The sequence below is a fragment of the Chaetodon auriga genome, chromosome 1 (assembly GCF_051107435.1).
Source record: "Chaetodon auriga isolate fChaAug3 chromosome 1, fChaAug3.hap1, whole genome shotgun sequence".
NCBI lineage: Eukaryota > Metazoa > Chordata > Actinopteri > Chaetodontiformes > Chaetodontidae > Chaetodon > Chaetodon auriga.
The window spans coordinates 15,066,584-15,081,528 of NC_135074.1; the positions used below are offsets into that span (position 1 = coordinate 15,066,584).

The 14,945-nt window shown below is 42.2% G+C and overlaps 1 protein-coding gene across 1 annotated transcript; it reads right to left on the reverse strand.

The window, feature by feature from the left end:
- Positions 1–287: 287 nt before the first annotated feature.
- Positions 288–14,945, reverse strand: fam120b (family with sequence similarity 120 member B). The gene is made up of 15 exons (XM_076725993.1): positions 14,864–14,945; positions 14,352–14,489; positions 13,873–14,063; positions 13,486–13,619; positions 13,150–13,272; positions 12,750–12,941; positions 12,261–12,531; positions 11,987–12,170; positions 11,508–11,609; positions 11,193–11,365; positions 8,722–8,814; positions 5,034–5,240; positions 4,672–4,819; positions 1,294–1,594; positions 288–1,195 (listed from the first exon to the last, which is right to left on the reverse strand). Exons 2-15 carry the CDS (start codon positions 14,485–14,487, stop codon positions 1,165–1,167), a joined length of 2,286 nt encoding a protein of 761 aa, XP_076582108.1. The 5' UTR covers positions 14,488–14,489; positions 14,864–14,945; the 3' UTR covers positions 288–1,164.

A 14,945-nucleotide genomic window follows, 5' to 3' on the forward strand; every position in this document is an offset into this window, starting at 1 on the left:
CTGGTGGGTTTTACGACGTTCACGGTGCTACAGGAAGACAGACGGTCAGCATGACTGCACGGGCCATACATTCCTCATCAGCCCACGAACAGTGTAAGAGCGGCTGTTTAAATAAGAAAGGATGTGCCGACATCAAGAGTCTTTGTGTGAACAGACAAGAACTAAAAGTGGATTATGGTGTAATTTAGTTAATAATCCACATGATGGAATTCACAGTGATGTGTGTGTGTCATCTGTTTGGGGATTGTAGGAAGATTTTCCTGTGGAAAATTAACCTTAGAGATTTTAGATGCAGCAGAAAAATAAATAGTTTGAGTTTAATACATTTGGTGATTTTGGAAGAAATTGAAATACGATATCAAATGATCAAATCAGTAATGTGAATTAAAATGTGAAACTCTAGTGTTGTTCATTCATCACAGACAGCTCAGTATTAAGACAACTGATCTGTAGATACAGAACAAAACAAAGCAAGGTACATTTCATGTTCTAGCGTGCATGAAAAAGCAGAAATTCAAGCTGCCCCACTTTGTTTTTAACATCACAAATGGCTCTTAGTATCAGTTTATAGAGGCTTATAAATCTCCACTACTGATTTCAGCCGATATCCGATACCAGCATCACTGTTTCTCTAGTCCTTTAAAGGGATTATGCCACTGGACACACACAGATTTTAAGATCTTTGCCCTTTAATTGTCACAGATAAGAGTCCAGAGCAGGCTTGAGGATTGGCCATTAATCCACTTCTCAGTGCATGTTTGAGGTGGCTCATGCCTGTGTTTGTTTGGCGAGTGCTCAGGCGTCCTCTTCATTTTCTGTCACAGTAAAACAGGTAAGATGTCCTGAGATAAAGGAGAGGCTTTGAAACCACTTTAAAAGAAGTATGTCTACAGGATTATTCAGAGATGTGCACGAAGACAAATTCAGGGTAAACTGGCAAATTAAATAAACGTCCTGCTAATCTCCTCATCTCGCCTCCTCTTGATCCCCATTTCTCGACCTACTGCATCCTTTAGACAAACATTCCTGACGGATAATTCACTGATCAGTTTGTTCAGAGAAATTTGATTCCTTCACTCCTTTCATCACGTCCTTCCCATCCTCTTAACTCCTCAAATCCTCCCCTCTAATCCTCCTCTTCTCTCCTCTCTGTTCAGGCTCGAGTTATGTTCCTGGGGCAGGAGGCTGTGACCATCTGAGAGGAGAGGAGAGGAGGAAACGTGACGTTATAGGACAGATGAGAACAGAAGAAACATGAGAGAAGAAGATGTAATACTTTCATAGTGGCGTTACCTCGGAGCCAGCCGGAACCTCCCTCTGCTTTGGTACAATCCACGTCTGCTCTGTTTAGATCGATGGCTCATGTTCTGGGCTCTTCCATCATCAAAGTTAGAATAAGAGTGAGGTTGAGGGGGGAAACGTCGGCCTCCTCTCATCCCCCCTGCTCCGTAGCCTCCTCTCTCCCACAGTCTCTCTCTGCTTTCATATTCACTTCGGTCTCCCCATGCCTCCCCGCTCTCCCTCCATCCTCCTCCATGGCCTCCTGCGGTCTCTCCTCTTTCTCTCCAGCTTTCACCACCACCTGGAGGCCGACCTGAAAGTGAAGTCCACACAAGCCTTAATACTTTTATGAGTCTGGGAAGTGACTAACAAAACCTACTAAATCTTGATTAAACGCAGCATTCGGCACAGAAAGCATCAACAATTGTTCCTCTCTCAACTGAACGCGTGCGCGCGCGCGCGCACACACACACACACACACACACACACACACACACACACACACACACACACACACACACCTTTCCTTAAAAGTCTGTCCTACATTATTCCAAGGTTACCCACAGAACAGAAAAAAAAGCCATTTCACAGCAGCAGACATACACACTCACCATTTCTACAAATGCCAGTTCCAGCCGAAATATTCAAACAAAGAAGAAAGGTTTCATGACGCTGAGCGCTGACAGACCTCTGTGTCAACTGTCATCTAACAAATAAAGAAACCTCAGCTCAGATGAGACATATTGCATTTGTTGTACTCTGTGACTTTTGCTCTACTTCTTCTTATAAAATTGATCAACAAGATGAAAAAGCGAAATGTTTCCCTCTTTCTGATTAGCTGCTCTTAAAATTTATCCTTGTATCCAGAAAAAACTTGTGACACACTTTTTACGTAAGAAACTCTGACAGATGTGGCTTATTTCAGAACAATTACAAAGTGTCTGAAATGAAACACCAAGTCCAACTTTAGGCCTTGCCAAAGGGAGCCACCCCCCCATCAGTCCACTCACTGAGTGTGAAAATGCAGGGAAAAGCACATGAAAGCATGCCATGCATAAGTGGATGTGTCAGTCAGGCCACAAGCACCAAAACGTCTTTAAGGCCTATTTCTGTGGTCAGTATGTCTTTTGGAGAAGTTTCAGTTTCTAAAACCAAATGAGGGAGTCAAAGAAGATTTTAGAGATTAGAGAAAATGTGTTATTTCTGTGTCAGAGAGTTAACTACGTGTTGATGAAAATTATCAGAGGACAGATTGGAGGAGAGAGTAGAGGTCCATCACTGCTCTCAGTCAGAGTAAAATGAACTCCAAAACCAATCTGAAAATGAGGTTGTTTTCATTTACTTTTTATCTTTTTGGGCAGAAGTAAACTGAGGAGACGTGGGAGAGAAGCTATACTGGATTCTCTGTTGGAGTGTAATTGCAAGGGCAGGCGGGCAGAGGAGATATTTGCTGAGGAGACTAAACATCAGGCCTGATTCCAAACAAAAACCAAACCGGGCCCTCAACGATACCACATAGCGCCACCACTACTCTCACGCACACACATACTCTCTGTCTCTCTCTCTGTCTCTCTCTCTCTCTCTCTCTCTCTCTCTCTCTCTCTGTCTCTCTCTCTCTCTCTCTCTCTCTCTCAACACACACACACTCCGTGTCTCTCTTGCTCACACACACACTCCTTATCCCCACAGTTCTGTAGTAATGATTGCTGTCTGCGTCTGGCAGAAATGAAACACTGAGGTATAAAGAGTGTACAGCCTTCCATCTATAAAACCAGAAACATCCTCATGAGACCCACAAGGGTTGACTTGGGCAAAAAGCAGACAGTTCGGCGCAATTCGGAGACTCTGCGCCAACATGGCACACAGAGAGACGGCCCCAAAAGGTTTACAAGTCACAAGGTTGAATTGAAACTACTGGTTCACATTTCATAAGCTACTGCTGAGTCGTCTTCTGAGACTGAGCGCCGAGCAGGACGGAGCACCAGCAGGGCACAGAACAACTACGATCCTCATAGCGTCATGTGCAGACAGGCCACATTAACACACGTCAAGTGTGTTGGAGGGTGAATATGTTTGAAAATGTGTGGATAATGAGTCGGAAAGGCGTCTGCACGCAGCATCAGAGAGAGAACAGTGAGAAACACAAAAACGAATCAGAGGGAGGGTGCAGGAAAATAAAAGGATGAAGAGTTAGAGGGGAACGACTGCGGGGAAGGGGAGCAAAACGAGGGGAGAGACAGAAGAGAGAAGTCTGTAATCAGTTAGTCTTGTTGTGTGTCTTAAAATAGAGCTCTCCGCCTATAAACAGAAACCTACTATTACTAGTGCACTGACAAAGCAAGTCTCGAATCCAAGCGTGCGCGTGTGCGTATGCGTGCACACACACGCGGTGGTATGCGTGAAGGCCACAGCACACATGGAGCTCATTACAGCACGGCCCTCTGGGTAATGTGGTGCCATGAGGGGCACCAGAGAACTACAACCACAGATGAACTGTCAGATTAAACTGCTGCTCCTCTGTTTGGCTCCAGCAGTATTTTCATCAGATTTCCAAATGGGCTGCAGTATGTTTCTACCGCTCGACCAGAACCCCTCCAGGCCTGTTTAGCTGTCTGGACTTTGAACACTGATCAGAAACAAAGACTCCAAAACAGAAAAACTGAACTACTGGAGCCTTAAAAATAATACAGACATCACAACATCACTTTTATAATGTTTGTTTTTGCCATTTTTGTCTATTTATTGGAAGGTTTACAGTATAGACGCAGACAGGAAGCATGGGAAGAGAAAAAGGGATGTGACATGCGACAAAGCTCCCCAGCCTGATTTGCACCAAGGACATTGTGGTTACATGGTATGCAACCTAACCACAAGGCCACCAGGGTGCCCTAGAAACACCATAACATTTCTTAATTCAGGTCAAAACGTTATTCTCTCTCTGACCTTTGTTTAACCAGGATGGTCTGAAGATCAAAAACTCTTTTTCCAAAGAGTCCTGGCCAAAATGGCAGCATAATTATGTTGAATGAAACAACACAGAACCAACATTCACAGAGAGTGAATGCTGAGTACGAGCAAGGAAGGAGAAAACATAAAAGACACTAAATCACTTTTAAAGTACACAGTATCTCAACAAATATGAAGGTATTAACAAAACCAACTGAACAGACTCATTTCAGTGCTTAAAATTCTCAGTGATTAATTAGAAACTGTGGAAAATTTGGCAAATTTAAAAACACGTTTGCCATATTTTATCATGCGCTGTGACCCTTGTTATGTTTTTGAAGTCTGTATCTAACTGTGACACTTTGAAATGTTTCACATGTATACAGCCACATCTTTGCAGACAAAAGACACAGGCAACAAGTGTCAGTCAGTCACATGTCTCACCTGTGTATCCATCTTTGTATCTGGGTCCTGGTGTGGTTTTAGGACTTTGTCCTGGGTCACTGGGTCTGGACTGCAGGACTCTGCCTCGCTTCCTGCAGGTTTCTGTCACTTTCTCTCTCAGGAAGAGAAACAGAGACAAACAGGACGACTGGACACAGACAGACAGACAGACAGACAGACAGACAGACAGACAGACAGATGCACAACACATAATTCAGACACGTCTCAAAATCATGCTGTTCATCCAGCTTAAAAAAAAACACAAAAAGTGCAACAGAAGACAACTTCATCACTTTTTTCTCCTCAAAATCTTGCCCCACACACACACACACACGCCTTTTTGTTTGTCTGTCTCAACTCACATCGCTGTCCAGCAACACAGTTTTCTCTGTGCCGCTATGTGACAGCAGGTACTTTGAGTGGAACAGCCGTCCATCGAAGCTGTGCCAAGGCATCAGGGCAGCGCTGGGCAGCGGGCAGCCGCTGGCACAGTTAGCACCCAGCAGGTGGCTCAGGCCTCGGACGTAGAGAGAGGCCAGCTGCACCGCACGACTGGAGAGGAAAGGCAGCTGAGAGCAGGGGAAGAAAAGGGTTTGGTTTTACATTTGGTTGGCAGTATATCTTTATGACGAAGACTGACACTTTGGTGTATATTCTGTCACTGCACACACACTTCATATTTTCACGAGGCAGCCATGAATGCAGCAGTAGTGACTCTCTTTTGAGCTCCCTGCAGGTCATACTTGACTTCAACACGTTTCACAAAGCAAAGATCCTCACTCCCCCACAGTGACTGACCACACAGCCGATCACTCCCCCATACACGGAGAGAGACTCTTTCATTTAGTGATGTAATTAACTAATCAAACTACTTCACCACATCTACTGGTCTTTCTCAGTCGTATGTCCTTACTGTTCAATAATATGTATTGATATGGTTCACCTTAGGCTCACTGGCGTATTTATCATTTAAAGCCTTTTAAACATAACAACATTAGCTTCAATCAACACACCACAAATATCTTCCCATGCTGCAGCATAATTGAAACTGTCCTCCTGTAAAGAGTCATCTGTTTCTTCAATACGCTTCGTGTCACACACATTTCTTAACCTTTTACTCACAGCTGCTATAGTAATTCCTGTTTCCAAACCCCACCTTGCACAACCTAATCTGCTCCAACCTGACACGTAAATCACTCACTTACATACGACTCAGACCACCCACTTCACTGTCACCATCTATCTCCCTTGGTATGTACAGGTAACAACACTGACTGGCTGCTGTGGTTACTATATTTGACAGTGAAACCGCTGAGATTTACTCACTGCAACAACATTTCTCACTACTATGACAGTAAAACAAAAAAGTGTATGTGTAAGAATTTCAACTAGGCCTTACACTATTTTTAATAAAATTATACACTACAAGTTGTAAACAGATGAGGAACTGACAATAGGGGGAAAGGTGAGGGTGAAAAAACTCTGGTTCAATATTTATCTGCACATGAAGTCCCACAAGTTCTTATGTTTTAGGATATAATGACATAAGTGAGTTAGTCCTCAAGATATTAAATATAAAATTATAAAAAAAAACAGGACAAATAACTATAAATATAGCATCTAATCTCCAAATCACTGACCATAAAAGTCAGCAGAGACAGACAAGAAAGGTGAAACTAGAGGACAATAAGGAAAAAGAAGACAAGGATCATGAAGAATAAGAGAGGAAGCTGACTGCAATGGCAGCAGGCAGATGTTCTCCGTAAGTGTGTGCATGTGCTTTCAGCTCTCACCTGTCCTCTGGCAGATAGCACTGATAACAGTGATTACGTGTACACACACACACACACACACACACACACACACACACACACACACACACAGAGCCCTGCCTGCCACCTGCCTCCAGTCAAACACAGCTTCACCTTCTGAAAACAATGAACCACTGGACAGAGACACAAAAGACTGAAGGCACACACAAACACACACACACACACACACAGAGCAGAGAGACAAAGAGCAACGTGAAGAGAGGCAGAAAAAGAGAAAGTGGTCGAGTGTAAAAAGCAGAAGAACATGAGAACACATAAAGTGAGAGAGACAAAGACAGAAATGTGTGTGTGTGTGTGTGTGTGTGTGTGTGTGTGTCCAGTGGGGCGGAGTGTTCTTGGTGTAAATAGCTCCATGTGGTGAGCGTCAGCAAGGACAGACAGGCGGCTGTCGCCAGCACACTCTCTATGTCACACACACACACACACATGTACACACACGCCACAATCACAGACCCATGAGGAGGAATGTTGCAATGAAACCAATGCATCCCAAAACCTCCCCACAACCCCTTTCCCCTAAACACACACACACACATATAAACACACAAATGATGTGACTCATTTTTACTTAGATGAACGCGCGCGCGCCCGCGCACACACACACACACACACACACACACACACACACACTACCCAATTTTTTTATTTTTTAAAAAGCTTTGTTTGTTGGGGATGGGGTTGTTGTGGGGACACAAAGAAGCAGGTTTTCAATTTGAATTGTGATGTGCTGAAGTGTGTGTGTGTGTGTGTGTGTATGCCTACACAATCAAATATTAAAAGCTGATTTGTGTGTTCACTCAAATCTGTATATGTGAGTATAGGAATTTAGTTTAGTGTGTGTGTGTGTGTGTGTGCAGTTAATCCGTTCACTAGTCACTCAGTTAACTCCCTCCTGCAGCTCTGAACTTCTTCCAGACAGCATATTCAAATCAACGCCCAGCCCTAATTATTGTGTAGAAAACAGACGAGCAGCAAAAATACAAATTACTAGACACGAGTATGGTAATTAAGCAGTAAAAATAAATGGGCTTACAACAAGGCAGCAAACAGCTCGGCCATTTTCCCAGAGAATGGAAAAGCACAGCTGACTCTGTGATTCCCGAATCTGTGAGAGCGCACGAGTCAGATCAACGGAGCTGACTGAAGACTGAGAGGACACGAGAGTGACGCTGTCAACTATCGATTTATCCATGAATTAGGGTCGACGAGATATTCAATTAAGGGTGATTTAACAGAAAAAAGAGCAAACCCTCACGTTTAAGCAACTAAAGAAGCAGAATGTGCAGCATTTTTGTTTGATCTCAATTGATTGTCAAAATAGTTTTTGATTAATTTCCTGTCAATTTCTGTCCAAACACATCTATGTCTGAACAGTCCTTCTTCATTGCCGAGCATCAGAGTTTCGTGTTCTGCCAACATCTGCTCGCAGCATCAGCATCATTTTCATCATCATTCAGTCATCATCAGTATCATTTCATCAATATCATTTAAAATACTGAGCAACGAGATGATCTCAGTGAAGCTTTTTCTACAATATGTTCGGACATATTTGGCTCCGTTGTCCCTGGAAGCTGAACTGTCTCATCGTTTGTTCGTCAGCTGTAACACGTGCCAAAGTTACCACAGACATCAACTTTTAGTGACAGTCAATACAGTGATGTCATATTAAATCTTCAGGTGGTGTCTGTAAAATATGCATTACCATTGTTATTAGAAATTGTATCATTTTTCATCTTATTCTTCAAAATTCTATAAATGAATCTGAACAATCTGGAAACATATCTGTTTTAACTTTGAACTAGTAAGAAATTAGTTCAATTTTTTAAAAAGTAGAATCAGCATTTGTAATACAACCACAGTTTAAACATTATTGTTTGGGGGTTTTTTTATTTGTTTGTCTGTTTGTTTGTTTGTTTTTCTGCAGACTCAATCGGCAGCTTATTTGTGTTTTCTCCCCATTTGTCTCCTCACTTTCTATGACTGGAAATATTCTCTGAGCTGTGTTTGTCACAAGCTGACCTTATTTACTGTAAACTACAGGGAACACTGTCTTCTTTGAGCAGGAAACTGAATGACTTCATGGTGCGCTGGGACAAAACATGTGATTGAAAAATGTGAAAACAGATCTGTTCCTTTTGTTAAATAAGAAAAAAAAATCTTTTTGATTGAAAATCAGCACAAATCATACGTATGTTTGTGTTTGTACCTTGAAACTGACCTTGATCTGTTGAAGCTCCAGAGTGGACTTCAGTCTCAGACACACAGCCTGACTCAGGTAAGCATCCAAGTCCTCTTGAGACAAAGTTTGTACCTGGAAACGCACACAAACACAAACACGCACACAAACACACACACACATAGAGAGGAAAATATATGGTTAGCCAGTTCAGTCACATCCCAGTGTGTCTTCTATGTGGGTCAGTTTGTTTTGTCTGGTCTCTGTGTGACAATTCAACAGAGAAAGAAACAATGCTGAATGCAGAAACAAGGCTGCCCAGTTGTGTGTACAAAACAAACAAACCCTGAAGCTATTTAAACAGAGGAGTGACGAGGGAATGTGAATGCCGCAGTGATCAGACAACAACAGCTACTGTTGTCTGTCAGCATGTCTGCTCGTCTTTGATTGTCCACTCATCTAAAAGTCCATCTAACAAGCTGCTCTTCTGTCTGTCTGTTGGTACTTCATCCATTTAAATTGGCTCCAAGTGTCCGTCCATCTGTGTTTGCCTAAAAATCTGCATGAGTCTAGAAGGCTGCCTGTCTGAAGAGAGTACTATTAGAGTGTTATGTTGCGAATGCTAAGATGTGCTGTGTTTCTCTGGTTGGTTAAAACTTTACTGATGGCTGTCATGGTTCAGTTCACTTCTGCACTGACAAGAGGATACAGTGGGAGAGGATATTTTACTGATTTACAATCAAATCCCACATTAATGCACATACTCTAATTAAAAATGTTAAGACTACATGTGAGGCTACAATTAATGCAGGAGTAAAACTGCATGTGCGAAAAAAGCCTTTCGTAACTCCAGAGGGAGCTGCATGAGGTCTGATAAATTGCCTCAAGTGATGTCACTTGAGTCAGTGTCAGTTAGGTCTGAACACTTCAAGATTGAAAATGAAAAGAATCTGGAGGTGTGCAGCTCGAAAGAAGTGAGCTTAACGGAACCTCTGTAACCCTCGTCTCTGTTTAGGACTAGCGACTCAAGGCTACATTAGCTTCTACTAGCATAGCACCACCTAATTGTCAGTTGGCAAGTTGCGTTGCGGGTAATGTGGGAAACAGGTTTTGAAAAGGAAATGTGCTAAACTAATAACAAACGATATTTCTGGTTCCGATGCATCCATTTTGTTCCTTTTTTTTTTTTTTTTTTTACAGTCCATTGTGACTCCAACAACGTTACAGGAAATCAACGCTCAGTTGGCACACGCATGCAAGTCAAATAAGATTTCAGAAATAGATTTGAGATGAATTTCCTTGAAGACATTCTGTTCTTATTGAGGCATTAAAGAGCAATTTAAAACCTTTTTGTCACAAAGTTGGTAAATGAATCTAGAGTCTAATTTTTGTTTAACTTTTGCAAAATGACGAATGCACCTTTATCCAGGTGGTGTGATCCTGTGATCTCTGTTGTGTTAAAGCTCAATCAGATGACGTCAAAGCAAAATGTACAAACGAAGAACCCAAATCTCTGCACTTTCCCTTTGAAAACAAAGCATTACGACGGGATTAGAAACAGCATAAATGTTTACGGTGTACAATTTAACACCAAAATAAAGACACGATTGTAGTAAGGTGAATTAAGAAATGGCTCTTAAGATATTCAAAGCCCCTGGGTGGTTATCAGAGCACTTGTTGGCGAAACTGCTGGAGTTACAAAGATCAGTGTCTGTGGCTAATCCAGGCACTCAGTGGGTGACAGTGGCTACCATTAAGCCACAGCAAAACAACACAGAACAGACCATCAATAAGTGATGTTTAACTTCAAATCACACGTTGACAAAAGAGCTGAATAATTGTTGTATATGTTATAGATGTAAATCCCAAATCAAAAGCTGACTTGTGTGTTTAATTGTCACTAAATACATTTGGTCTTTTATTTTCTGTTTACATAAATCACCAGGTGTAGCTCGAGTACCCTGGCATTATCTTGACTGAAATGCCTAAATACAAACTGACTCCATTGTGCTCGACTGTTTCATTGAACAGCTTAACTTATTCACTGAAGGCTGAGCCAAACATACAACCCGACCAATGACAACCAAAACATAAATCAATCAGTGCAGGCGAGGTTTATTTGTAGCTAACAACACCTGACATGACTCAAAAGAAGGTTGTAGAGGAGCAGGAGAAAATCACTTAAATGTATTGTCAAGTAAAATAAAACTTTTTCCATTCATGATTGTTTCTATACTGGCTCATACATTTATATGATGAATGAGATATGAGAGTAAATAAGTCCCATAATCAAATCATTAGACTGCATGTACAAATTTTTGATTGGGGTTTATGGTTTGCCTTTGGATTACATGTAGTTAGATTAAGTATTTACATCTTTTCCTGTTTAAATCATTTGACTTTTGTTCAATAAATACTCTCCTCAAATTGGCTTATGACCTCTGTTTTCTTTCTTCTGGCCACATTGTCATTACCCGCTGAAAACTATCAAGGATGAAAGAAAAAGTTGATACCTGGAGGACAATGTAAGTGACCAGGCACAGAGCAGCCAGCAGACAGTCTTCAACAGCCCCATACAGCTCGAAATATTCCTGGCAGTCAAAAACTGAGAGGAAGGACGTCAGGCGAAGGGCAGAAACTTCAGGATCAGTGCCGAACCATAACAGGTTCAGACTGGGCTGATCACCTACACATTCAGACAGAGAAAAAACAATGTGGGACTCTGCTTTGGATGCAAAACTACTGCATAAAGTGTGACAAGTAAAACATCTGAAATCAGATCATCAGATCATAACTCAGTATACAAAAAAACTTAGCAGGTAGAGTACATGGGAGGCTGACTGGGACGGGGTGGACCAAGTCAGGTTCCTTCAGAGGGTTTCCAGGGTAGACAAACCATTCCCTGACTGCTGGGAGGTCGACAGTGCTGCCTGAAAACACCAAATCAAGTCAAGCTTAGACTTTGATTTCGCACCACTGTCTGGGGAAGACAAAAAAGCATTCTTGTCTTTATACTTTAACCACGTTATACACATGAAACCAAAAAATAAAAGCGTAAACTCCACTGTCAAGCTTGCACTTTTCCTGTGGTGTCTGTACAGTATGTGTATGTCCACGTCTATATGCACAGTCTGCATGTTTGGTAAAGTATGGCCTCTCCTCTACAAGTTTACATGTGCATTTGTTACAGTTGTAGTGTGGTTTTCTGACTGTGTGCATGGTGTTGCCAGACCACATACGTATCTGCGCATGTGCATTTATGACATTGAGCGTGTGTGTGACCCAACCACTGAGTTTACTGTCCTACCATCATGCCCATGCAGCAGCAGCAGTCCATAGATGAGTTGTCTGCAGGGTTTGTAGACGAGGGCCTGAGGCAGCAATTCAGCGTCATCTGCATCCTCCAAAGTGTTGCTACATTCAGTGACTCCCTCCCACACGACACTGTAAACCATGAAACCCTCTGCTGCTACATGCTTCTCTCTACAGGCCTGGGGAAAACCACAAAGTAAAACATAATAAGCCAATGTGGCACTTGGTACTGTCAAAACAGAAGAGACAGAATGAAGCACAAAGCATACCTTTAATATTTCTGGACTGACATGTTTTTCAAAGGCTGGGGCAGAGGGAAGTGCAGAGATGTCACCTCCGTGAAGAGCTTCCTGTCCAGGCAGTAAGTACGAGCAAATCCCTCTCTTCAGGAGCTCTCTGTGAGGATCTGACAGATTCAGAGACTGGGGGATAAGGCCAGGTTCTTCCTCCACTCTGCCCCACAAGGAGTTCACAAGGTGGGATACAGCGAGTACCATCTGACCCTGAGGAGCACCAGAGTGTGGTGCAGGATTGTGTATCCTGGGAAACAATAAAAGTGCTGTCATGGAATGTCCTCCTCTGAATTTTTGGTAAGTTACTCTCCGTTACAAAATATTATGAATGGGTGCATCTGATATACATGTTCTTATAACTAAACGTAGTCAACGACAAAGGTGACATTTATTTGGGACAACATAAGACTGAGAATTTATAACAAATATTATTGACATAAAACTCCAAAGTAAAACCTTATACACCTGTATGTTGCCATAGCACCGTTCCTGATGTGCTGCATCTGCTCCTCTGACACCACGTCATTACCTAGGAGACAGGCCAGCACAGGTAGCTGGGTAACAGCCAATCCAATGGTTTGGCAGAGCCTCTGTCGGTCGTACAGGACAGTAGAAAGGCTGTTTATCCGCAGCATTGCCACAGACAAGTAGGGGGCACTTCAAAAGATAAAAGGACATGCTCAGATTAGACAGCTTATCCATATTTTCTGTGATTTATCAACAATATAAAGCCCCAGAATCTGTTAATTTGTTGTCAAATTCAGCATTTCAACTGTGAACAGTAGTGCAAGTCATTCTGCAGCAGTTTCAAGCATTTTGTACATCCAACAAAGTCTAAAAGTATCGTATGATTATTGTAACAAACCTGTCGTAAATGATGAAGTCCGAGTCCTGTCCCAGAATGCCCATACTGCCATGTAAACGAGCATAGCTGGCAACCTCATAGTCAGCCTCCTGTACTGAACAAAACACTTTCTGACCCAATGACCTGGAAGCAACAATTAAGTCTACAATAAGAAAATTATGTCAAACAACAACAACAATAATTCCACATGAACACCAATAACAAAAACCATCATCACGTATCACATCAAACCCCACTTAATGAAGCCTTTTAAATACACTAATAGCTTTATTATGACAGTGTACATTTTATGTAGAAGAGAGCTACTACATTGTGATCTGTCTCGTAAAAGCTGACCTGAGAGCAAAACACGTGAACGTTGCCAGACCAGAAGGAAGACAAAAGAGCTCTCTACCAGGCTGCTCTCCATGTGCCTTCATATGACGAAATATTTTAGAAATCTCCCCATTCACTCTGCGCCTCCTCTTTACCTGTGGTCAGGAGAGGATACAGGGGGTTCTGCAAGTTCAATCTCATATCATACATCATGCTTACTGTATGTGATCTAAAAACTATGACAATAGTAACATCTACATAATAACACTACAGAAAATAATCTGTCAGTAAACTGTAAGTGAAGTCTTTAAAAGGGTGCTATTCTAAGATGTGTTGAATCACAGCAACTGAAATGTGTTTCCTAGAAGAAAATATTTAACACGACACAGTTTACAGTTTTTTCCTCACCCACTCCTGTCTCTTCTGCTCCCCCACCACCCCATCAAAAAAGAAGACCAGTCTGATGCCTGCTAAGGTGAAGGCCTCCACCCAGCTCTTCAGCACATCCATGTACTCCCTCCACTGCCCTCCACACACCCAGTCCTTACATGAGTACCAGTGGCGCAGACAGGCCATACCATCCACAACGAGTGTGGGTCCTAAATGAGAGTGAAAATACAAATGTAATAGAGACAATACATACATCCCCAAGAAATGTCCAGTTACCTGTTCTTTAGACTTTTGGTTTAAAAAGCTTACATCTCTTAGATCATCAAAATTGTTTTTCCTCAATGCTGCCAGTAATGCCATAATGCTCATCCAGTCTAAACAAAATTAAAGCTGACAAAAACATGAACTACATCAGTTTTAGGATACATTCACTGCTGCTGCTCCCCCCCCCCCCCCCCCCCACTGTCATACTACTTGCACAATGAAATCAACCCAACTGGTTGTGTTAGCTGAGGTTGTGCAGCCTTGCTGGCTTTTGGCAACATGTTGTCTTGCCATCTCTCTCAGGTCCACAGGCACACAGGCTTCTGGACAGCAGCGGTCCATGAAGGACTGAAGACCTTTCACGCCCATTCCTACAGAGGAGAAACAGACAGAGGGAGAGGGAAGTCCCTTGAAACTTTTAAAGTAACCAACATGCTAAATTATGGTTGCCACTTCGATGACGTATGTGTAATATCTTATATTTTAAGTATTTAATGAGTGGGACTGTTTCGGTGTCACGTCGCTGCAGGACGACAAACACAACGTTACATCCTGGCAAGTTATTTACTTCAATCTTAACTGAGAATAGACCTGAATGCTAACAGTTAGCTTAGCTTCTAACCGCTAAATTAATTCCTTCGTGGGCTGTCGCGCTTCTTGCCCTTACAAACTATCTCGGCTTATACGAAGCTATGCCTGTAAATACTTTTACCCAGTACTATTGCCTCGCATAGCAAAAACTTACTTTAAAATCTTGCTGTATACGAGCAGCATTTATCCGTGTTGTGACTGCTGGGTGTAAATTCAAATTACTTCCTATGATATAC

What these genes read in the sequence shown, in the direction of transcription:
- fam120b (XM_076725993.1), bottom strand. Translation starts at nt 14,487, where the DNA reads ATGGGCGTGAAAGGTCTTCAGTCCTTCATGGACCGCTGCTGTCCAGAA. An exon ending in GACTTCATCATTTACGACAG is followed by an intron (nt 12,942 to 13,149) that starts GTTTGTTACAAT and finishes TATCTTTTGAAG; the next exon opens with TGCCCCCTACTTGTCTGTGG. An exon ending in GCTGCTGCATGGGCATGATG is followed by an intron (nt 11,610 to 11,986) that starts GTAGGACAGTAA and finishes TGGTGTTTTCAG; the next exon opens with GCAGCACTGTCGACCTCCCA.